Raw genomic sequence first — 26,346 nt, forward strand, 5'->3', positions numbered from 1 at the left:
AACTTCAGAAAATACACAGAAATAAAAGCCAAGACATGTAAAGATAATTTGGGAGCGTAAAGATGCAGTCATTACTCTTTAGTAAAAGAAATTCAGGCTAAATTAGGATTAGGCTATAACATAATATAAGCTATTGGTTCAAAAACAACAAGAAAATGAAAGATTTTACTTGAAGAAATTGTAAATGTTAACATTTAATTGACTAATAATAACTGACAAATCAAAGTTGCTGCTTTAGTTCAATTAATTACCAACATCTCTTCTTATTTGACTGGACGGATAAAACCCAAAATATTTACTTAACCCTTTAAGCTTCAGTCAATTCCAGACGTTTTCAGTACAAAAAAATCGCTAATATTCTATTTTTAAATAAAAAAAATTACGAAAAATACGGGGAATATTGGACGGGCATCGCGAGGTGCATTTCCTTGAAAATGACCGATTCGGGGATTTTATACCGACTTCAGGACATGTTTTGGATAAAATAGTTTACTGGCTTGTGTCATCTGGATGTAAAAGGTTGGATTATGGCCGTTTTTTGTGGAATCTTTTTTTCCGTGTGTAATAATGAACCCGGAAATGTGAGTCGCGCTGTGTGCGTTGAAGCCGTGTATAGAGAACGGATGGATGAATATTCGTTTTTGTCGGACAAATGTGTTTTTCTCACCCGCTGTGGTAATCGCATCTGAAAGTGGTTTATACCGGCGGATTCATGAGAATCTAAGCTTTCCATCGGCGTATAGTGTTTGTATAATCGTGTTTGCAGCCGTCGGACATTCTTGAAATTCCTATGCAAATTAGTAGGTGTACTGCCGGCGGTACACTGAAGCTTAAAGGGTTAAAGCTAAATATGGCAGAATGGAAAACAGTAAAATCTACAAGGAAGGTACTGAAAACCAAGCAAATGTGTATGAGTTTAAAATAAACTAACTAAATAACCAGACAGTAATTTGAATAATACCCTGGAGGACAACTATAGTTTCCAGTATATTCAATATTCGATGTCCAATGACTGGAAATGCTTCTGTTTGACACAGAAAATGGCACTTCTACAGACATATTGGGATAAGAAATAAATGCCCACGGTTCTGGCTGAGCAGTGTGACGACAATTTGTTCAGTTTTCCGCTGACAGCTGTGATGTGCAGCCAGGACAACGGCTCGAGAGGCTTTGATCCACACTTCAATATGAACCAACATGAATATGGTTAAAATAACTGGCAGTTAGTTGGCAGTCGCACCAGCGTGCCAGGTCTGGCTGTACCAGTCTGGCAATTTGAGATCTCTGCAAAATAAGCTCACGTGGGTGATGATTAGCATTATCAACCTTGGCTGCGAGTCAGTCGGTGCTGTTAGACGTACAGCTGTGGGAGGGAGCACCCAGGAAGGCATCTGCCAACTCTGCCTTCAGCGCTGCTATTATGCCTGTGAAGATACCAGAGGGCATCCCTACGATGGCCCACAATGCCACTGCATGTGCACACACACTCACTAGTCTCTGTAGGGTCATTTCATCCTCTGCGTGTGTGTGTGGGTTGTTCATCTGTACTGTCTGTAATTTTGTTATTTCCACAAAACCCAGCCGTGCCTGTCGTTACCTTGGCAGCAGCTAGCAGGGATCCAAATAAATATGGCTAACACAGAGCTTATCTGCCCGGCTTACTGTAAGACTTACTAAGAGAAACCATAATAGGCGTAGGTAGGCTTCGTACATGACATCCTTGGGTGTTGCCAAAAAACAAATACTCATTAACCCAGATACTGCAGACCTGTTTGAGCGGGGCGCGCATTGACAGAGGAAGTGTGTGCTCAGTGTGTGTGTACATATATATACAGCGTCCGAATTCCCATTTCAATTATGAGTTCAGGTAAATATCCTACACTGCCCAGGGCCTCGGATCATTCAGGTGCACAAAATGTTCTCCTGACGTTGTGGATTTGGATCTGAGCTGCACTGAACGGCACACACACTGTTAGCAACTAGCTAAACATAACCAATATATAATACTTAGCAGCCAAACCTCCAAATATTTCCCTCAGGAGTGCATAAAGAGCAAAATCTGAATATTAAACATTGCAGATGAAGATCATGTCAACCAAGCCGGCACCAAAACCGAGCGGAACAACAAGATTTGTGCAACGTGGGATGTGCTCATTTTAATTCAAAGAATAAGAGTAAAAAAAAAAGTGTTAGTTTTCATTCATTCACACTTGCCTGTTTTAAAACAAGGTGCCAGCCAAAAGTGTGTTGAATGTGGAAATGGATGTGTTGTTTCAGCTCAGCGTTTCTGGTGCTGAACACACACACAAAAAAACACACATTTACTTTGGAGTCAGTAACAGGGATATTTATCTTTACTTAAATCTGAACTAATGCAGGTGAAAAAAAAAAACAGTGTAGACAGAAAACTTCAGCAAGACTGGACCTTAAATTAATACATATGGTGGTAACAGAGAAGCTGACGAAGAATGAACTTCATCTTATCTTGTTGCATTTTGAGAGGTTTTAAAAATTTTGCAGAGTATTATGGTCATAATCTGAGGATTTTTTATTAATGATACTTTATTCAGTTTCAACTCTGTTCTGGTATGCGAGTGCGGGGCTTGTCCACTTTTGCACTGGCTGCCATGATTTCAGGTAGAACTCCTAAATGCAGTTAGATCATTACTCCCTATCGTGTCACACTGTGAGTTCCTCTCTCATTAATTAACGACACCGACAGGCTTAATTTCAGGCACAGCAACACACATCTCCTGTAACATTCTGCTGCAAACCTTGCATTTATCCGGTGGTTTACTAGAAGCTGCACAGCGAATGATTTTGCATGTTTGACATTTTAACACATTACTCAATGTCAGTATGACAAAACACCACTGAGGTTGTTGGGGAAGCACAGCAATTTGATTTAATATCTCTACAATTTCTGTAACTTATGTCAACTTGACATGCAAGGCAGCAGTCTGAGTGCAGAGATTAAAAGTTTGCATTAATACAATCGTTTGGATGTTAAGTCGGCATTGCCATGTGCTCTGAAATAGATTGAGAGGTGCAAACAGATGTAAATAAATGTTAAAACGTAAAATCCAAAACAAATAAAAATTGGTTTGGATGAAATGGATGACTGAAAGCTCAAAGTATTACCCAAAAACTTCAACACAGTAACAAATTCATAGAAAGTAGACTGGCCTTTTTAATTAAACTGATTTTCACGTTCAAGCAACTACTTTTAGCAGATCAACAAACCAATTAAGGCAAAGTTCATAGGCAATTTTAATTAGACTGAAGCAGTTTACGGAGTTTAAAGTTAACAAAGTAGACTTAAGGCTCTCTTTGTCGATGCAACCAACTTTCTCAGTCGTTTTATTTTTCTGGTTTTGTTTTTATAATTTGTAAGATCTTTACTGTTGTGAAATAATGCGATATAAATAAAAATTCATTTAAAATGTTTGCACTTGTTTTTATTAGAAAATGTATAAATTTTGTCACCAGCCATTTCTCTGATATTTCTGCTATAATAAACTGGGTACAGGTTTAAAATGTGCTTATGGACAGAACATAATTAACAAAGTAAATCTAAGTCAACTAAATTGAGACAGGCGTTTAACCAGCATCATGCAGCTCTGTTACAAGAACAAACTGTATTTTGTTACTTCAATCTTGAGGCGATCTGTCCCTATTACTTTTACGCGATATTTTACAGTGTGTGTGATCAAATAACAATATTTTTCCATTAAGGCTACAACAAAATAAACATGCAGTATGTCAAAGTACGAAAAAAAATTGAAATGCTTCAAATTTTGTGTGTTTTGTGACATTTTTGGTCTGAATTAGAAGCAAAATGTAAGTGTATGAGGTGGAAAGACTCTGTAACTGTGACTGGTGTTGGATTATTTAACGTGACATCAATATTTAATTTTTTACACACCACAGTGAGCAACAAAACAGTTTATCGCGACACACTTGTTGGCCTCACTAAGAAGCAGCTACAAGTTCTCTTATCAAATGCATTACTGAAGGCCTATTTACAACAGTATAATGCAATCTTGTGTTTTTAACATGATGAAACAGCTTGGTACAAGAAAATACCTCCATGGAAGGAGAAAATTGCATTGCATTATGCAGCATGTCATTAGTACACTTATTACAGGTATGTTTTTTCCATCTATATGACTGACTTAACCTTCAGTCAACAGTAGATCCACAAGTGTCTCACTGTCTCCAGTCACTGTTTGCACACAGCAACGAAGCACCATAAAACTCCCTTTTTCATACACTATTTAACTCATAACAAGACAAGTCATGACCTATTCTTGTCACTATTAAAAATATACTTTTTGGTTACATTTCAGGTTCTAAAGTAACAGTTTGGTGTGTTAGAATTTTTAAAAGTTGTGCCACAGGAACTTGAAAATACACTGTGACAACGAAAAATGATTTTTTTTTTGCAGAAATTTATCAAATTCGAGGTGAACGAGTAATGAACAGCAATACTACTGACACTGCTGAGGAAGCAACTCCTCATCAGAGCCCAACTGACAACTTAATTCTACACAAAAAAAGATCATTTTTAACAGTCAGCCCCACAATAAAAGGTCCGATTTACTGGAAAAAGGCTCACAAACTGCTGTTACAGCAGCTCCCGCATACACATTTAATTATTTGTGACTTTCATACATCCTCTGACCCTGGATCTTCCATCAGCTAACCACACCACAGAGGAAAGCTGGTCTGTTGCTGATAAACAGCTGGAATTATTGCCTCCGCTAAAAAACAAAAACGTCAGACAAAACCACCAATGCTGCTTCTAGGTAGCAGATAAGCATTTTACACTGCATCACAAGAAACCTTTCTACAACCAGAACACTGAAGTTTTGAGCTTTATATGGACTTTAGCACTAATAAATACACTAATGTGAGTGAGAGGAGAAGCTAAAGGTGGACGTTTACAGCTGAGAACTGACATATTTGGTTATATTTGCAACATTTCTGTTCAGCAATCAACAAAATAACCAAAACTTGTATTCCTCTAGTCATAAAAATCTAAAATCCAACAGTAAATTTAAGGATTCACAAGCCGTTTGAGATAAAAGATTCAAGGCCTAATACAATGCAGATGCAGCCAAAAACATAATAAAAAGCTGCACTATGCGTGAAGGTCTATAAAAGGATGAAAGAGCTCCATAATAGGTTCCAAATGAAGGGAGACAACCAGAGTGCACTAAAATCTGACGCTGTAGTGTTTAGGTCCTTTTCACACAGGCTTAAGTAATGTGGCAGCAGACTCCCACCACAAGTTCAAGCTATAAAAAAAAAAAAGGCTCCTGCAATTTGTATTGCAGCATTTTTAAAGAAAAAATTGGGGTTTACAAGGACGGAGAGGGGGCGACTTCCAAATCCTTAAATGAGTCACCACTTCGCCATCTCATCTGCGAACAGGAAAAACGGGACAATGTTTCTCCGACGGCAACACATTTGTATTTCTAATGAGTGTTGGGCAACATGCTGGTCAACTGAAGCAGCAGATGCCTTTTCTTGTGTTGCCGACCAAAACCACACGAGGAAGGTCTAAAGATTTGGAGCCTTTAATTTCACAAGTGGAGAAGAAGTGATGCATCGACGTTATGTAAAAGTGAGCCGCACTCAGGCTTCATATTACATCAAAACATCAACAGATACCAGCAATCAGGCACATGAGAAAATATAAACGTGGGTTCTGGGAAGTTTCTCACCCTTTTCTTAAATCATACACAACAAACAAGTAATAAGCACCTAGAGCGGTTTGGTGGAAACACCATGAGTATGCAATCATCCTTAAACTAACACAAACATGTGAATGAATCGTATTTCTGAATCACGAACAGTGAAGCAGTTTATACGCCCTCAGTCATACAGTTCAGCAATCTGACCGGAGATTAGATAAACTTTACAACGGCTCATTACACTTTCTGTATCACCATGCATATTTGTAACCTGCCACAGCCGCTTTTTTCTTTTTGTTTCCCTTCAGAGCTGCAATGAATCACTGATCAACTAATTAACCCATCCATCCATCCTCTATACACCGCTTTATCCTCACTAGGGTCATGGGGGGTGCTGGAGTCTATCCCAGCTGACTCAGGTGAAGGCAGGGGACACCCTGGACAGGTCGCCAGTCTGTCACAGGGCTACATATACAGACAAACAATCACACTCACATTCACACCTACAGGCAATTTAGAGTAATCAATTAACCTCAGCATATTTTTGGACTGTGGGAGGAAGCCGGAGTACCCGGAGAAAACCCACGCATGCACAGGGAGAACATGCAAACTCCATGCAGAAAGATCCCAGGTCCAGGACAGGATTTGAACCGGGGATCTTCTTGCTGCAAGGCCAAAGTGCTAACCAGTACGCCACTGTGCAGCCCAACTAATGAACCCAACAACTGAAAATTAACAGGCCCCTACTCTGAGCAAACTAATAGTCATTGTCAGAGCAGCAACAGCCTACATTTGTCAGCTTCATCTTCTTAAAAAGTGAAGATTTGATGCTTTTCGCTGCCACATTTGACTGCAAACTATTTCTTTGGTTTCTGGACTTCCAGTTGAACTAAATAAGACACTATAACACAACAATGAAAGGAGTTTAAGCTATCTAGGCATCTTAGAGACATGCGTTGCTTTACATCTGTTCAAAACCTAGATGATTTCTCAAACAAAGACACTCTTCACACATCTGTCTCATGAGACAGCTGCATCAGAGATGAATGATTGTTTCCTAAAGTTTCAAAAAGGCTCCCACACACATACAAACTTTTGGATTACTCAAAAAAAAAAAAAAACTCCTGAACTATCCACATGACCCAATTTTTTACACTGTAGTCAACCAAAGAAAATCCCACCAAGCATAAAGTTTGGATCGTACCAAACTCTGCCTCCAATCAATTAGTTGGGGAGCGAAAAAAAATCTGCAGCTCATCTGTAGATTACCTAAATCGGCCCCAGTGCACCGAGTGCTCTCTATGCGCTAGTCTTTTTAGCATAAATGAATCATAAGTAAATCTGAAAAGCTACTATTTGCAGCCAGTTAATAATCTTAAGCTGGCTATTTTATGGTGAAATGATCAGAATCAGATCAGAGCAACCCACACCTGCCCAGATACTAATATGATTTCTGAAAGTAGGACTCTATCAATGTATGATCGATGAACAAGAGCTACTGAGGAATACAACACCGCCAGGTTAGCCTGTAGTTTCTATATGATCCGTCATGTTAGTTGGTAAGCTGTTTATTCGACTTCTTGGCCATTCATCTGATCAAAATGTTGAGTTCTTTGACAAGCTGTCAGTTAGTTTGGAGCCAGCTCAGACTAAACACTCAGTAAATATCAAATAAGTCAGAAGTAGCAGTCTCCATTAGGCTGAGCAAGCTCAAAGTTGCAAAAACACTGTGGTGCTGATAGGTAGTCTGTTCCAGCTGCAGTCAAAAATGATCGATTAACCTTAGAAAGTCACTGATGTACCAATTTTCTCTTTATGAAAGTAAAATTTCCAATTGATGAGAGCCTATTTTCCAATCAATCGACCTAAAGATGCAAGTAAATGTAAAATATGACAAACAGCAGTCTCGATTAGTTTGGGTGAGTTGAAAGTTGGGCAAATGTGCTGTATTTTCAAATTAGTCCTTGAATATTATTAATGTAGCGCTTTTTGTTATGAAAGTAACACCTGGGACGGAATGACTACTAATAATTTGGACAGATGACGGCATATCAACCAACCAATCGACAGCTAACGTAAAGTCTACAGCCCTAAACAAAGTAAACACAGTTAGAGGTCAGTTATTGAGGTGTTGATTTGTTCTACCTGCCTCCAGACTAGTTATTAACTTTCAACAATGTTTGAGTGGAGAGAAGGTTTGCTAATCAATCTTTCTAAAAAGCTATTCTGGTCCTAAACTATACGAAACAGAACCCACTACAATATTTGCCAGCAAAATTCTGGCTTCTCACGTTAGCGAAGCAAAAGCAATGACTATGCAGATTATTTTTCAGGTGCTAACACCCTGACAGTGACACAACTCATCACAGGAGTTGTTTAAAATACGAGACAAAGAAACAGCCGCTCGTCATAAGCTGCTGTCTTTCAGTGTTGGATGTTGACGCAGCTATGAGTGAGAGCATCCTTAAAACCAGGAAGTGTGTGCTCAGTCACCTGCGACAAAAAACAAACAGAGTCCTAGCATGATGAAGTAATCTTTGGCACGATACTGAAACCCTGCCAGCTCTTGTGACGCTGATCTGAAACTAAAACTTTGACATTAATGCGGTGTCAAGTAAACAAAGAGCTTCTCCTGACAATATAATACAACATCAAAAGGCACAATCGCTCTGCTGCTCTTCCTTAAACAGAGAAGCCAGTCTGTGTACGGCAATGCAGACTCTCTGGAGAAGACTTTTTTTTTCCCACAGCGGGCCACCTCAGTTGAAGGCCTTTTCTAGACCAGACACCCAGAGAGAGCTGTCTCCTTAGCAGCAGACTTAATTAAAAACCAACTCTTGTTCATCATTTAAGCCTCGTTTTACAGGCAGATGAAACGATGGCGATGTGGAAGATGACTAAAGGAAGGATATTAATAAGAAGGAACTGCTAGCAGCTGGTTGTGAAAAGGCATGCTTAACCAAAGTCACACTTTCTAATCTGGATAATTCTGAATAAGCCGGGCTGCTTTGAATAATACTCAACTATATCACATATCAAAGGATAATCCCATATTCCTTTCACCTTTAATAAAAATATTGACTTTACAACAGGATTACTGCCGATTCTTCTCTTATCTACACAAAACCAGATCAATCTGTGGGTTTTTGAGTCAGAAAAAAGTAACATTAAACCATCAGAGCAGCTCCATGCAAGTAAACAACAATCCTGTTTACTTTCTGCACAAGCTCATCATCAATCTTACAGTTAAATAACTTTTACACAAAGCCTCGTTGACAAATAGAAGAAAGAAAACACCTCCCAAAAAATGCGACACGAGCCGCAATCTAATTATTAGCTGAAGAGTTGCTTCCAGACAGAAGACTATGGCAGCTTTGAGGAAACGGTGGACATCACACAGAAAGAAATTTGAGTTTTTCAGTCACAAAAAACTGACGGTAAGCTTGCCTAAATTCCTGTGTCAGTGGCTGCTCTCAGTTGTTCCACAGTTAGACTGGAAACGCCATCTGAATTCTGATTTGCATTTCACATCGCATGTAAATCGTGCGGTGATCTGGGTAATGTGGCGTGAGCGGTTGTGGCTGCGGCGTTTTGCATGTGAAACCTGCACAACACAAACACACCGATAGCTTTTAAATCTGAGGTACAGTCAAAGTGACCGACGTCGAGCCAAAGAGTGACCGACTGCCAAACACTGATTGGGAACTTCATTTTAAAGCTGTACAGTCCAGTTTATATCCATCTACGGCTGCTTTTATCTGGATTAAACAGTCATAAAGTGAAAATACACTAAATTTTGACTTCTGTGATGATAGCAAACGTATGTCTTTGTGAAACAAGAAGACTCACAGAGAGGTTTTCATACATAATAGAGAGAAATTATCTTTTTTGTTATTACACTTTGGTTTAAAATCCTAAAATATCACCTTTATTAATGAAATCAATTCATTTCAATGCATTTTTAACATTTAAGTCAGAACACTGGGGCTGCCGTCTCTTAACAGGTGGAAAATTCTGTGACATTAACTGGCTTTTAAAGCAAAATACACAAAATTTTCAAGGATGCAGAGTTAAGTTTTTGATTTTGTTTCGCAAACTGATGACTCAACCTCATCCACTACAGTACACAATTCTGTTCACTTCAATGCGGACTTATCAAATGAAGACGGCAACGAATCCCGAGTGTTGACGCATATCAGCCTTTAAGAACTAAAACTCTGCCAGACATCAGAAGTGCACATCCAAAGAGGTGTGGACGCTACAAGACAATGTAAGAATGAAGCCATGCAGAATACTGATGGCAAGAGAAGCATTGCCTTGATGTTTTATGCATGTCTTCACACAACATACGATTGTACACACCTACATCTACAACAAATGCAGCTTTTTTGGGAATATTGAATCTTAGAAAATGTGTGCGAGCATCATACGGACTGATAAATGGAAGAAAAGACAGTATTTTCTCTGCTTGAAGAGTCTAATTTGAAAGAATTTCGACTTTTTAAAAACGTGCTGCTATGGAAACTCTCTGAAGACTCGGTCAAGACAAAAACTGCATATTTTAGGTACAAACAGTGATTACTAAACAGATTTTCATTTTTTTTTATTGTAGATTTAGAATTATATGTAGAAGCAACACAGGTTTTAGCATCATATTGCTAATAATCTTGATGTAAATAAATAACACTGCATGCAAAAAAGTAGTAAAACAACCAAAATAAATCTGATTTTTATTGTCTCTATATGTGATGTGGGCATTCTATGTTGCAGCAGCATGTTCTTTAAAAAAAAATAACTTAAGGGGAAAGCATCAGGGGTATGATCAAGACAAGAGTTTTTTGACAAGACTTTGACTTTTTTTCTTAAGATACTCCACTATAAAAGCTTTCTAAACATTTAGTAAAGGCAAAAAAGTCTCTCTCAAGACAAAATCTGTATTATCTGAGTAATTTGAGATCTGATGTCAATATTTTATTGGCCTTACAGGTCTATAATCATGTGTAGTAGCATCACTGAATACATTTCCAAAACCCCTGATGTGAGTAATATATAATACTGCCTCCCTGATAATGAGATAACTGGAAAAAAAAAAACTTCAGGTTTTTAATGTCGCTTGAATTTGATGTGGATCCCTTGTGTAGCAGTTGCATGAAATATTCTAAAACTTGTTTTGGAAATACAGCTGTGGTGATTGAAATATAGACTTAGAAGAAAGAAAAGCAGAAGGAGTAAGATCACCAGAATTTTTCCACACTTTTTTGTGCTGCAAAAGCCCGGTTTGGCACTATTTTTTCACAGCATACTTTACTATGAAGCTTTCTGAACAAACTGACTTTTTGGGGGCACAAAAAAGAAACAACTTATGTTAGAAAGAAAGTCTGAACATTGAAATACAGGCTTTGAAGAAAGGAAAACACAAGGCGGACAACCCATGACAGGCTATTTTCTACCATGAGGTGTAGTTTGGGGTATAATCAGTCCTGCTACACCTGTACAAACAGCTGGATCGGTCATGGCACAAAGTACAGGTAGAAAAACGCAGAAACATCGTGCGCATGGACGTTTTTTGTTTTTTTGGGGGGGGGCACCACACTTGCCCTGGCAGTATGAAACACCTGTTCTGGTGCAGACTCACCCAGCAGAAGCAGCTTCAGCTCCCTCCTCGCATCTCTCTTGTCTCGCCGCAGTTGCTTCTCGATCTCAGCGTTGATTCGTTTGGACTCCTTCGCCTCCTCGCTCAGGCAACAAGCCATCATGGAGTCTAAAGTCATCACCGCATGAGCTGAACAAGCCCGTCTGACAAGGGGCGCCGGGCTACACCTTCACTCGGGAGTCCTCAGGTGGAACAAACGTGCACTCAAGTTTCTATGCAGACAACTGGCGCAGAATCTGGCCTCGGTGGTTGATGGGCAAAACTGCTGTGAAGTGTTAAATGTTTAACAGCTCAAAGTCTCAGGTGAATCTTCAGGCTACGGGGAGATGATCACACAGCATCTGCAATGCAACACAAACCTCTTACATGCCGACCGACAAAAGGTGCAAAATAACCAATCTGCACTTCCCAGAGGAGCTGATATTAGTTTGGATAGCTTGTTGAGCTAGATGTTGCTAACCCAGCTAACGTGAAAGTTGATGATTTGGGAGTGCAACGACGCTATTCAATCCCTCCCTGGCTTGGCCTCGTGAAAAATTTACACCAAACTACCAACTTGGGTGCCAGAGACGGTGGGACACAGCTGGCTGCCACGGCCACATTTGAACGATTCCTCGGCCGAGTACGAGCCTAGCCGCCCCGAAACCGACACCGCAAGTTACGCCCGCGCAGTGACAATGAGCCCCCCCGGTCCGACTGTCCATCCAGATAGTCAGCCTCCGTGTCTCCGGTCCTTCGACGAACCGCAAGCCCCGTGACAATCCGGGTGAAAGTGGGGAGCGCACGGAGCAGGTATCCCTTCGCAGACGGAAAGCCAGGAGAGCTAAATGGGCAGGCTAACCGTTAGCTAGCTCGGTTAGCTCAGCGAGCCATCCCTGGAATTGCGGCTAAAACCCGGCAGCGCGAACCGACACAGAACCTTCATTGCACCGAGCGAACGTTCTCCAGCCGACCCCGCCAAAACCGAACCCCCGGAACGTCGTACTGACACTCAAATAGACCGCTGTCGTCCGTGCATTTTCTCGCTCCTGGTATTTTTTTTTTTTTTTTTTTTTTCCTGGTGCTGGTTCTCTCGCTCCTCGTCACCCACTCCTCAGCCCCGGTGTGGCGCTGCTGCTGACGACACTCGGGATACGGTTGATTGACAGGCGGGAGGGCGAGTCGGAGGAGGGCGTGTGGGCGTTTGAGGCGGGCCTTTCCCGCATGGCGAACTTCCCAAGTTTGCTTGAGAGGCAGCCATCCCTTCTGGAGGCGTGTCGGCCACAGCAACTGACATTAGACTGGAGGGGCGACGCCCATCTGCTGTCAAAGAGCTGCACTCCCACAGAGCTGTTTGTTTCTGCTGCTCGGCACAGGTGTCTGTAAGGCTCTCACAGGTTCACGGAGGAAAATATCCGAACATCTGGCCGTAAGCAGGGGAAATAAACGGACGATTGTAGCTTAAGACAGACTTGCACTGTTAGACTATTTTTAAACAGTTTTTTTAAAAACAGATTTTCTCTGTAGCTAGTAAAATTATTATTTTTTCATTTTCATTTATACCAAAGCACCACACTCTCACTACTATATGTGCAATAATGTTATTTTTAGATAGATAGATAGATAGAGGGATAGATAGATAGATAGATAGATAGATAGATAGATAGATAGATAGATAGATAGATAGATAGATAGATAGATAGATAGATAGATAGAGGGATAGATGTGAGGTAAATCTATGGATGATGATCACGGCTATAAAACAATTTCAAAAAGATTACGAGAAAGATTGTTTGAAAAATATAATTATGTGGAAAAATTAAATGTGTTCTGGAGTTTCTAAAGATGTATAGAAGTAGATATGAAAGTATGTAGAGGATATAGGAACTAATAAGTTGAACTTCGTCCTACTTATTGTCAGACATAAAGGTTCTGGTTTTGATTTGTTTGTTTTGTTTTGGGATTTTTATGCTTTCCGTTTTTATTTTCTCTTTTATGATACTGTGGCATGTGATAGATAGATAGATAGATAGATAGATAGATAGATAGATAGATAGATAGATAGATAGATAGATAGATAGATGCAATTGTGTTCATTGAAGAAATAGCAATAAGGTGCCGATATTTACAGAAATGTGAAATGAGTATTGTAAGAGTACAGCAACAATAAAATATAGTATTACAGAGCGAATTCTTGTAATTGAATGTTTTTATCTTACTTTCATCAAACCAAAACCACATGTCGTCTGACCACACGATTGGTTTCTGTGGTTTTCTTCCAGTTTCATTCTTTGTTCAGATGAGTTTTGTGTGTCTTCCTTCCTCTTCATCACGATGCTTCTGGTGCTGATTCTCGGTTTCTTCTTGGACTCCACCATTCCTGCCAGTACAGGGGTCACTTTTGACTTCCTAACTCGACCTCTGAGATTTTTCAAAGTGTGGAACTCGCTGTACTTTCTGATGACACCTTCCACAATGACCACTGACACCTGAAAACTTGGATATGACTTTACAACCTTTCCCTGTTTTGTTCTTTCACAATGCACAACGCTCTCTCTCTGTGATTTAGACAGACTCTAAAAACAAGTTCACTAAGCTCTTCGGCTGCAGCCATGACTTGTAATTTACTAGCAACAGACTAGAGACCACATCTGCCGTTTTCATTTTTAAGTGCATTACTAGATAATGGCAGAAATGATGAGGACCATTTGGAGTCAAAGAAGCTGCATTTTCTCAAATACCAAGGAGAAAATGCAGCTTATTTCAAGGAGTATGGATATTTTTGGATATAGTATTATCAGTAAAAATGATAAGGAGAAATATTTAAAAATTTATTCATACCATCTTGTTTGTGTCATTTCAAAATTTGGCATGTGCACAAATGGATCATTTTTAGGATTTGAATATGCATAGAGTGGCATCAATCCACACAAAAAATAATATATCGCTTATATTCTGTGTAACAAGTGTTTTTCCATTTAATACCTTAATTATATTTAGCTAATGAAATGCCTGTACTTTTACTCGAGCAGCACTTTGCATTTTACAGTGTTGTGCTCAAGTAAGAGAGTGTTTCTTCTCCCACTTTCTGCAGCATAGTGATGCAACATTTCATTCAAAAAAGGCACCAAAATTAGCACAACATGCCCCACTAAACATTTAAATCTATACACGTTCGCACACATTTGCAAAAAAACAAACAAACAAGCAGCTTCAAAGAAACGGTCAATATTTGAGGTGAGTTTTGTTCCTGCGGTTATGGGTGACAGGATAAGTAAAGTGTCTTTATACTAACGACAGGTCTCGCATGTACTTTGTAATGTGACCACAAGCCAAATGAATTGTGGATCAATGACACATTTATTTATTTCTCTATTTTGCCAGATGAAGGTCGAGCACTGAAATGCAGCGAATAAATGTATGTCTGCAAGAGTCTGGTTTTGGAGATGTTTGTGCATCTCCTCGTGGAATAGATATTGGAAGGAACTGTTCATTAAAAGCACAATTCCACAACTGTCTTTCTTTGTGCATATGGCCTGAATCATTAAACACCAACTGTGTCAATTCATAATAATCTGCTTTTCTTTTCTTTCCTTCATTAAAAAGCTTTTATTTTTGTAAAATCGCTACTTTCTCTTATTTTACAGTTGATAGTTGGAGGAGAATATATTTCTTTTCAGGATTTTTGTGGTTGTGTGGTTTTGCTTTTTACCTTGAACATTAAGTTCTTACAAGTACTCAGAATTCAGAAGTAGCTTTGTACTATCCACAGAGTTTGATCGGCCTTCTCAGATGCTTTTCCGATATTTCTGTTCTTCCTGCAGGTAAGATGTTGTATTTACAAAATTTGTGTGGATATCCAAAGTTGCACTAGAAATCCACATTAAAATAGACATTAAACACACATACCCAAGCAGCTTGTTAGTCTTCTACAGTCCTTACCTTAAAATCATGGAGTTCTCACTCCTGGTGAAAGCTAAATATTACTATTGTTGAGCTTTTAATCTGTGATATTGCATCATGTTTTACATTCGGAAGCATGTTTGTGTGTAAAATCTTCATCTTTACAGTTACAGGTAATTGCAGCTTTCAAAAATTGTACTTAAAGTGCTATATGTTCCTCTGAAATGATGTGAGGTAGAATCATAGAGTATCAGAAAATGTAAATGATTAAGCTAAAGCTTGATGATTTCTTATGTGGAAACTTACATATCTTTGTAATAGAGTTGAGTCACTCCATTTCAAATCATCAAATATTTGGATCATCTTTGATTTGCCTGAAATTTTTACAGCAGAGTACTCGGATATTTATAAAAAAAATGCTCGTGAAATATTAGATTGATCTATCGAGTACGTTTGCGAAAATAAAAAATGTCCTTTTAACCCACTTTAAGCACGTTTTCATCCACAGTCAAAACTGAAGCTGTTTGAACAACAGCATCTCAGGAACTATTAAAGATAAAAACGGAGATTTTCACTGTTATTTCTCATCATGTCATTGATTCAAAATCTGTAATATCAGACAAATAGATCAAATGATCTCTGATAATGAGCGAGTTAAAATATGAAGACAAAAAAATTGAAGCCGTCATGAAAAGTCTTTGAGCTGAAAATAAAAATAAAAAATGGTTCTTAAAATATAACTAAGAAAATACATGTTTTAATATCACCATATTTAAGATCAACAGAAGGGCCCTGATGATTTGAGATGCAATAACCCAGTTGCTCACAACGAAACGTTTTTGTGAAAGTTAAAATTGAAGTTTTAGTTTCCACTGATAAATTCAACCGAACCCAAAGAGAAATTCCCCTGGCAGCCTTTCGATGTTCAGTTAAATGTTTATTCCTCTTTATTTTTTTACTAATCTCTGAGGTTATATCAGAGGCTGCATATTTATTAAGGTCTAACTGTCATCACATTCCTGCTGCAGTGATAAAATGATAAAAGTGTGACGGAACTTTGCAGTGTGAATAAAATGCTGTTGAGTCAAGTGACATCTTGTGGACATGTGCGGTATTGCAAGAGGGAAATGAAATCTTTAAAAAAAAAACAAGCAAAAGGAAAAGAAATGAAGCGCTCTCTGCAGCAGACCTATTTTCCTTCTTATTTCTATTTTTTATCAGAAATGTTTAACCTTATTATCTATAACCCTAATTTGATAGAAGGAACCATCCCAAGTGAAAAACATGATCACATTCAAACCGTCATTCACACACATTTGCTGCATAAACAGGTGGAATAATAACACAGGGTGTGGCTGCACTCAGTTCAACGGAACATTTCAATAATTAAACATAATTAGAAAATGAAATCATTTAATAATAATAAAATAAATGCACTCTTATTAGATTTCATTTGGATTAAAGTTGAGTAAAGTGGCTGATAGTTTCTTGCAGTTTTCACATCTGATCTCCTGGAGCTCAGATACCAAAGTCCTGAGAGAATGAAACTGGTCGGATGTCAACAGACGGGTGTTTGGTATGATCAGTATGATCAGGAGAATCCTCAGACGTGACTCACGACATCTCCCGCCGACCTGCCTGCTCACATCTCTCTGGGTTCAGGCCAAAAGCCTCCACCTGCAGTCAGGACGCCGACTTCACTCACTGAGAACGGAGCCAACAGAAACTGCTCTTTAATCTTAAACGTCAGTCACACCTTCACAGACGTTATGCATCAATGTTTTAGCTCTGCATGGATTCTTCTTGCTTGTCATGACACCATTTCTAGTTTTTCAAGTGTCTGTGTTCCTTTAAATTCCAATTGTTTCAACAGATTTTCAGTTTTAGCTTCTTTAAGGCTTCTATAGTGATACATGACTTCACTATATAGATATTACACATAAATATTTTAGCTTTGCATGGATTTTTCTTGCTTTTCTTAGCACCATTTCTAGGTTTTTAGTTATTCGTGTCTTTTTAAATTCCCATTGTTTCAACAGATTTTCAGTTTTAGCTTCTTTAAGGTTTCTACAGCGATACATGACTTCTCTATATAGATATTACACATAAATATTTTAGCTTTGCATGGATTTTTCTTGCTTCTCTTTGCACCATTTCTAGTTTTTCAGATGCATGTGTTCCTTTTAATTCCTATCGTTTCAACAGATGTTCACTTTTAGCTTCTTTTATGCTTTGGCAGTGATACATACTTCACTATATAGATATTTCAGTTTTGCGTGGGTTTTTCTTGCTTTTCTTTGCACCTATACGAGGTTTTCAGTTGTCTTTGTTCCTTTAAACTCCTATTGTTTGAACAAATTTTCAGCTTTGGTCTCTTTTATGCTTCTATGGCAACACATAACTTCACTATATAGATACTACACATAAATATTTTAATTTTGCTTGAATTTTTCTTGCTTTTCTTACCACACTTTGTTTCTGTTTTTTCCCTTTAAGGATTTTAAACTTGTTTTTTTTATTCCTTTTGTTTCAACAGATGTTCAGCTGTAGTTTCTTTTACACTCCTACACCGCTTCATGACGTCACTATAAATATATTACGCATAAATGTTAAATTTTGCAGGTATCTGTCTTGCTTTTCTCAGCAATCTTTCTTTTTATCCCTTATCATTTCCAGTCTTTTCAGGTGTCTGTGTTCATTTTAGTTCTTATTGTTTCAACATATTTTCAGTGTTAGCTTCTTTTACACTTCTATAGCAATATAAAGCTTCCTTATGCATAAATATTTTAGTTTTGTGTGGATTTTTCTTGCTTTTCCCTTTCTTTCTTTCCTTTTTTCTCTTAGCATTTCCAGTTTTTTTCAGCTGTCTGTGTTGCTTTTCAGATCTCTATTGTTTAAAAAGAACAGAATATTACAATAGAATGTTTATTTTTAGCAGTATTTATTATTTATTTTGCTTATTTTATGCTTTTGTAGAACTACATGACTTCACTACAGAGATATCGTCCATAAATGTTCCACTTTGCATGTGTTTTTCTTGCTTTCTTGTCTGACCGTCTTTCAAATCCTTACAGTGTCGACAGATTTTCAATATTAGCTTCTTTTACGCTTGTGTCGCACTACACGACTTCAGTGCATAAAAAACGTGCACGAATATTGTAGTTTTCTGCATGTTTTCCTTGAAATCGTGTGTCCCTTTGTTTCTATAAGCGTATTTTAGTTTGTCTTACATCTGAGTGCCTTTTAAACTCCTATTGTTCCCAAAAAATGTGCAATATTAGCAACTTTTAGGCTCGTATAGGGACATGTTAATAAAGTACACGTGCTGAAAAAATGGACGGACTTCAGATGAAAAGTCCTGGAAATGTGTGGTGCAAGATCACAGGTCATTTCCTCAAAGAAGCTCTAAACCCTTTTTAAAATACCTCCCACTTGATGTAAAGGAATGGCACTCAGAATTGGAAGAACTTTTATATTTAGGGCAGACTTCTTAGAGGATTTCTGAGTTTTTGGGTTTGGTGGCAGGTAATAGCATGACATTAGAGCTGCCATTTCCATTATTTATCAACTATTTGGTCATAAAACATCAGAAAATAGTCAGAAATTCCCATCTCAGTTTTCCAAATCTCACAGCATCTTTCCTGAAAAGTCTTTTGCTTGTTTGAGATCTGACTTCGGACCCTTTTTAAAATATCTCCCACTTGACATAAAGGAATAACAATCAAAACTGAAAGAACGTCTTTATTTACTGGATTGTTCTTCAGGTATTTGATTTGGTTCTTAAAGTTTTTCATCTTAAAGTTTGGTGGCAGATAATAGCATGACATTAGAGCGGCAATCATTGGTTACTTCCATTATTTTTCAACTATTTGGTCATAAAATGTCAGAAAAAAGTGAGAAATTCCCATCACAGTTTTTCACCCTTTCTGAAAAGTCTATTTGACTTTAATGTGAGGTCCCAGAAATATATGTTGCTGGTGATTTCCTCAAAAAAAAAACGAGAGAAATCTGATTCAGGACACTTAAAATATCTCCCACTGCACAATAAAAGTATAACATTCAAAACTGGAAGAATTTCTTTAGTTCCCTTGTAGTTCTTCGTGTATTTTATGTGTTTTTTTTTTATTATTTTTGCTGGAGTTTTTGCAGTTTGGTAGCAGGTAATAGCATAAAATTAGAGCTGAAATTAATTATTTCCATTATTTATTAACTATTTGGTCATAAAACATCAGAAAATAGTGAGAAATGTTCATCACAGTTTTCCAGATCCCATGCTGGCTTCTTGTAATACGATGTTCTGTCTGAATAACAGTCCAGAACTGTTTATCTGAGTCTGCAAATGTGATAATGTCTCCAAAAGTCTTCCACGTTTCTTGTAAACTGGACTATCTGACTTCAAGTATAAAGTCCCAGAAATTTTTAGTCCACACTTGTAGCTGATTTGCTCCAAAACAGTCTAAAATGTGGAGGCAAATCTGACTCAGGGTGCCATTTAAACGTCTGCTGCTCGACATAAAACAATAAAACCTGTGTTTGTACAGTTGTATGTGAATGCTCAGTGTTGCTGAACAACAGTTTCCATGAGTTAACAAGCTGCTGGGAGTGACATGAAAGAAGCTGCTGCAGCGCTGCATCGTCTCCACACTGTCACAGAGTCTGATGTCTGCAGACAGATTAATCATTGATCGATCCCACAGAGGCAGCAGAAAGTGACACAGTCTGTTTTACTGCTGCTGCATGCGTTCATCTGAAAACACAGGCGATCAAACAGGACGTGCGGGCTGATTACACGCCCTGTTGTGGGTTTTATAGATGGGGATTCAGCTCCGGCAGCAGGCGAAGACGTCGCTCTTCCTGGAACTGGAACATGAGGCCGATATTTTCTCGTTACCGTCAGTCCACACCCAGCTCTTCAGGATTCACCAACACCTGACCTACTGAGACTTGTTTGCTTTCCTTGTGTTCCTCCGCTTTGTCTTTTTCACTTTGAGAACACATGTTTGTTTGAATAAGTGAGAGGATAATAAAAAAAAAAGCAGAAAAAGACTAAAATATCTGTTCAAAGGTTACACATGTATTGGAAATTCATTTTAATTGCTAAAAATATGGCTCCTCTAAGAAATAAATCAGTAAAATAACAGAGAGAATGCTGACAGCTCATTAAACTGACTTTATCATGGAATTAATAAACAGAAATGAAGTGTGTGTGTCACAGTAAGAACCGGTAACTTGACATCTTCTGTATTTCAGTGGTGACCTCTAAACCCAAGACAAAACCAAACCTAAAAAAAAGAGTATTTAGAATTTTTGCTCTTGTATCTATTTATAAAATAATTTTTAAAAAAAAAGCAGTTTACCAACATTAAATAGCAAAAAATGGTCATTTTCCTCCTGTTTTATTGGTAAATCAATAAATAAAAGTTGACATTTGCTACTTTTAATGGCATAAAAAGTACAAAAAGTGAAATAGATTAATAAAATAATTTCCCTTACACTGACTTTTTGAGATAAATAAGACATTTTCTGATATTTGATCATATATCTACAGTAAAAATCAAAAAATGTTGAATAAATCCTTTAAAATAAAATACCAGAAGCTCATTACACAGCCTCTGTTCCCTTTATTTTTTCTTTTTATTCAAAGTTCACCTACTGTAAATAAAATAACATTTTAAAATCATTTTCCATCACTAAAACCTTTAAAAAACAAACAAACTCCTATACATCTTCATATTCTCATAAAATATTTAAATAAGATAAAGCAGTTTTTTTTAAAATCTCCAAGCTGTTCCTAATTTAATGTTTAATTCATCCCATTTTCTCTGAACATCACAAACAACTGATAACACGGTTTAAAATGTAAATAAACAAACGCATACCTGTAAAATGCTATGGACTGTACACATATTTATTTAAGCGTACTACTACTAAAACTACTTTTAATCCTGGAAAATGAGAAAACTCTAAACAGTGCTGCTTTTGTGTGCATGCAGCTGAATGTGACCCATGTTTGGTAACACATTTAAAACAACAAACACATGTTCTTTTGAAGAGTTTTTACAGGAAGAATGGAACAAAACTTACAGATCCTCTCAAATATCAACCACACAAGACAAAAAAACAACAACTTCGAATACATCAAGGGGCCTTAACTAGACCCAAAAATCACCTCTTTTTACATTCCACGCATATAAAATGAGGCATATTTGATGCTTACTCTCTCACTCTGCTGTACAACACTCAGAGGACCATCCACACACACACCTCTCCTGCTCTTTCACCTCACCTTGTTGCCATGGCGACGCGGGGCTCAGGTGATCTTAATATCTGAAACCAGGAAGGCCTCGGCAAACCGGTTCTGCTGGCCGAGACACAAAAGATTGACATCCACAGAGCAGCCGATGAGAAGGAGTGACTAAACACCTCCTCATCTGCTCAGAAAAAAAAAAAAAAATCCCTGCGATATTAGCGAGTCCTTCAGGGGTTTATGGTGTTTGTAGAACTCTGGGTGTGTTCTTGTGTGAACACCGCATGAAGCAGGATTAATGTGTGTAATTTAGCCGTCAGAGTATTTGTCTGAGTATTACATTTTCATTAAATGATGAATGTTTTGAAATGAATATGAATAATTATGAAAAGTATATTAAAAAAAAGACCCAGCATTGAATGTGTTTAAAGAAGGACGTGTGAAGTTAAAATTTTAATTACAAAATGAATAATTATTCTATTTAAAGTGTGTGAGTCTGTGATTTCACTGCAGCTCACCTGAAACATGAAGCAGCAGAGACTCAAGGAGCAGCCGAAACTTTATCCTCACAGATTCACTCCGCAGTTAAACCACACGGAGTGAAACGCAGGCAGCTTCCGGTTCAGGCTTTTCAAAGTTAAAGTGCTTTCTGTTTTAGGTGCAGCGTCACACATAGAGCAAAGAATACTGGTTATAAAGATCCAGATGAATTTCAAGTGTAAAGTGCCATCACCAACTGAAGAATCACTTTGTTTAGTTGGTGCTTCTTGGCAAATTTCATATGCTTCTAGAGGTTTTTCATTATTTATTCCAGTTATTTGGTTTGGTGGCAGATAGAAACATGAACACAGAGCGGCGATTAATGATTATTTTCATTATTATCGAATCATTCTGTCTATACAACATGAAAAAACAGTGAGCAATTTCCCAAATACCAAATTAGCATTTTGTGAATGAAGTTCTGCCTGATATAAAGCCCAGATTCCAAAATTTTACGTTTTTTTAAAAGTGTCCCTGAAATGTTTCATTTAATTTAACTTTATTTTATTTTAGTGTTAGGATTAGAGTCGTGCTATATTATTACATTTGTTTGCCTAAAATTACTTTAATTATTATAAAGTACTACTATCCAAATAAAACCAGGTGGGAACACAAAGAGCAATCCTGAAAATGGTTCCATTAAAAAAAAAATCTCTTATTTTTTTGGTGCTTTTTTTTTTTTTTTTTTAAAAGTCATTCACAGAACCTTTTGTGGTACCTTCAGCACATTTTTGATGGCTCTTTGACGGATTTTTGAAGGTTTTTTTCAAAGGATTGTTTTAAAAAAGTGTTCCTTAAAAGGATCTCCTGCTAAAAGTTAAACTTCCTCCTATTTTCAGGCATTACTTTAGGGTTTGGTTGTTTCGTTTTGTTTGTTTTTGAGTGCTTAATTTCTCTTTTGCCTTTATGATACTGTGACATATCTGGAATAAATCCAACAAATACTGTTACTTAAAAGATGACAAATTATTGTTAAGAACCAACCTTGGTTCCAGTTAACACCCTTATTTTTCAGAGTGTCTGTTTTTCGCAAATAATCTAAACCTGGAGACAAAATTTTACTTTTTAAACCCAAATTTTTGCCTCCATCTTGTCGTCATTTCTCCGTTTTCTTTCCTTCTTTTGGGTGGTTCTGAATGATGCCAGTAAAGACACAAACTGCATAATTATACTTCACAAACAATAAAATATCAGCCAAGCCTGAAGTGATGATTATTTCATTAAACTTTCCTTTAATGCATGCGTTGGTTCAGCTGCTCTTAGTGATGTTTACTCTCATGTGTGAAGCAGCTGTAAGACTCGTGACCTTATTATTTACTCTGGATAAAATAAAATAAAGGAGCGGTTGGTATCGATGGTGAATCACACGCCGTGGGCTGAAAACTGTTGCAGGTCTTTATGGATCCGACTTCTTAAGCCAGTTACACCTTTGATCACAGAGACGTTGCAGCTAAACAAGAGCTGCTGATAATCAGATTAATTAAAGTACCACACTGACAGGGGTAAATGAGTTTTGGATCTGACATGAAAGTATTGGTTTGACAAAATGGAACGTGATTCGTCAACTCCTTGTTTCATTTTTATAAAGCCTTTAATCAGAAAAAATCCTGATGATCCTGGTATCAAAATGATCCTTTTATTGTCTTTAACGTCTTCAGACCAACCACCTATCACACACACCGATATGAGCCTTTAAAGTTTACCAGTAATGCACCTTTTAAAGGCTTTATCTGAAAAATAATCACAAATCAGAAAGCACATCCAGAGTGCCAATGTTTGTTTCACTGACTCTGTGTCATATACATGAAACTATGATCTGTCTCTTAACTGACGCTGATTTTGTTTAGTTGCAATTTTTAAGAGTTAAAATGTGTGTATTAGACTTTGAAAAATGTAAAAAAAAAGAGAGTAAAATCACAAAAATTATTCATTTACATGGTAAAAAGCAAACAAAACCCCCAAAGCAACAGCAAAAACAGGCCGAAACTGTAAATAATGTCCACATCAAAAAGCTATATTGTTGTAAATGGTTGTTAAACTGTATTTAAATCAGCAAAAATAGGATTATCTTACAGATATTTGTTGCTATTTAGAAAAATATACATTACCAGTCAAAAGTTTCAGTTTCCCCAAATTTTCAATTTTTTTATTGGAATTTATTCATGTTAATGTCTCATTGTACTCGGAACTGAAAGCATGGAACAAAGAAACAAATGAAGTTAAACAGAAAATCAATTTAGAAACCAAAATGTATTCTAAACTTTTGGCTCAAAGTATCCCCTTTGGCAGATGTAACAGCTTTTGACCAGTAGTGTCTATACTGAGGGCTGCACAGTGGTGTGGCGGTTAGCACTGTCGCCTTGCAGCGAGAGGACTCCTGGTTCGTGTCCCGGCCTTCTATTCCTGGGATCTTTCTGCATGGAGTTTGCATGTTTTCCTTGTGCATGCGTGGGTTTTCTCTGGGCACGCCGGCTTCCTCCCACAGTCCAACAATATGCTAAGGTTAACTCATTATTCTAAATTGACCGTAGGTGTGAATACCAGTGTGATTGTTTGTCTCGATGTGTAGTCCTGTGTTACACTGTTACCTGTCCAGGGTGTCCCCTGCCCCCCGCGACCCTAGTGAGGATAAAGCGGTGTATAGATAATGGATGGATGTATATATTGACAAAATCATCAGTAATTGTAGATTTTTACATAAAGCTGACCCCAGTGCAAACTTAATGCTTTTATTTTACAGACAGAAACGCTTTACTTCCGGCGCGGCTGCGGTTTTTGCCGCTGTCTTGCCGCGGCGGCGCCCTGAGCGCATTCCAGCTCCGGGGAGCTGTGAGCGGGTCACGGACACATTCCTGTGTAGGCGGTGGACTTTCCCGAGCGGCAGGTTGGTTCGTGTGAGCTGGGAGAGTGTGTTTAAAGTGCGCCTCGGTGTGCGCTAATGACGCTGTTCGTGCGCTCCGGAGACAGCAGCTGGTAGTGGGCCGCAGATGTGGAGGAAGATCCGGGACATGGACCGAGCAGAGCAGCCAGAGGTACCTGCTGGTCCCCGGGGAGTCTGACAGCGAGATAGGAGGTAAGAACTGATGTCCTGTTGTATCGGCTCAGCAGCAGAGTTGTGCCAAACATGCGTAACTGTGCCAAAATGTAATCAGACCTGATGTTTTTATCCAGGAGAAACTGATTTAAACAACTAATTCAACCCTTAAATTAAGTTTGACACATTTGTAACATAAAAAATAAAAAAATCTCTTCCCAGATAAACAGCTGTTACTCAGGATTTCTCAGGGAATCGCTACTTTTATGCTTCACAATGAGGTTTATGATTCTTCCACAGTGATATTTTGTGAAAATTATTACTGTTAAGCATTGTTGGACACTTTGAGGCCCACTTTCAAGTCTGATGAGCCGTTTTTGAGCATTTCTTGCACTCATTTCTTCACTATTTGTTCTTATTTTACACAATCATGAAAAAGCTATACCCAGATAATAAACAGACTGCACTTTATTGTTCTTTTATGAAAGTATTTCACTGGTGAAAACAAGTTTCATGTTTCAAATGAGCTTTATGGTTCACCCACAGTCATTGTTTGTGAAATTACTGCAGCTTAGTTTTTAAATGTCCGTTTTAAACACTTTGATTCCCGCAAACACACTCCACCTAGCAGTTTTTGAGCAATTTTTGGTCATTTTTACTCATTGTAGGTTTTCCACAATCAGATGACACCTTAATATATTTTCGTTGAAGTATTTCACTGGTAAAAAGAAGGAAAAAAACAGTTTCATGTTTCAAAATGAGGGTTGTGCTTCACCTGCAGTTATATTTTGTGAAATTTCTGCTGTCCAGTGTTTAAATGTCACTTTTTAATACGTCGAGGCCCTCAAACAGTCTGATGAGCAAGATTTGAGAGTTTCTTGGCCGTTTTTACTCACTGAAGGCAAATTATTCACAACAATGAAAAATCTCAATGTCTTTTCTCAGATGAATCGTTGAAAGGAAAATAACTGCACTGTAAAATGAGTAAAACTAGCTTCATGCATCAAAACAAGCTTTGTGCTTCACTCAGTCACAGTTTGGAGAAGTTAGTGCTGCTTAGTTTTTAAATACTGTAAGGCCCACAAACAGTAAGATTTGCAATTTTTGAGCATCTTTTTGCACATTTTTCCTCACTGTTGGCTCATTTTTCAGAATTTTACTTTGAAATGACACTTTATTGAAATACTTCACTGGTTAAAACAAGTTTGGTTGGTGATTCACCTGCAATATTAATTGGTGAATTTTCTGCTGTTGAGTGTTTAAATGTCACTTTTATGTACAGTCGAGGTCA

At 37.9% G+C, this 26,346-nt stretch overlaps 1 protein-coding gene across 2 annotated transcripts in view; it reads right to left on the reverse strand.

The window, feature by feature from the left end:
- The window catches only part of LOC110951301 (guanine nucleotide-binding protein G(q) subunit alpha-like), a 43,887-nt gene extending 31,421 nt beyond the window's left edge, over positions 1-12,466 (reverse strand). The window contains exon 1 of one of the 2 annotated variants that reach the window (XM_051947082.1): positions 11,335-12,466. In XM_051947082.1, the coding sequence (XP_051803042.1) occupies positions 11,335-11,470 (136 nt within the window). In that variant the 5' untranslated portion in view covers positions 11,471-12,466. The remainder of the gene's footprint in view (positions 1-11,334) is intronic. The other variant, XM_022194279.2, reaches the window with a different exon arrangement.
- Between the last annotated feature and the right edge of the window lie 13,880 nt (positions 12,467-26,346).

The sequence above is a fragment of the Acanthochromis polyacanthus genome, chromosome 4, assembly GCF_021347895.1.
Source record: "Acanthochromis polyacanthus isolate Apoly-LR-REF ecotype Palm Island chromosome 4, KAUST_Apoly_ChrSc, whole genome shotgun sequence".
Taxonomy (NCBI): domain Eukaryota; kingdom Metazoa; phylum Chordata; class Actinopteri; family Pomacentridae; genus Acanthochromis; species Acanthochromis polyacanthus.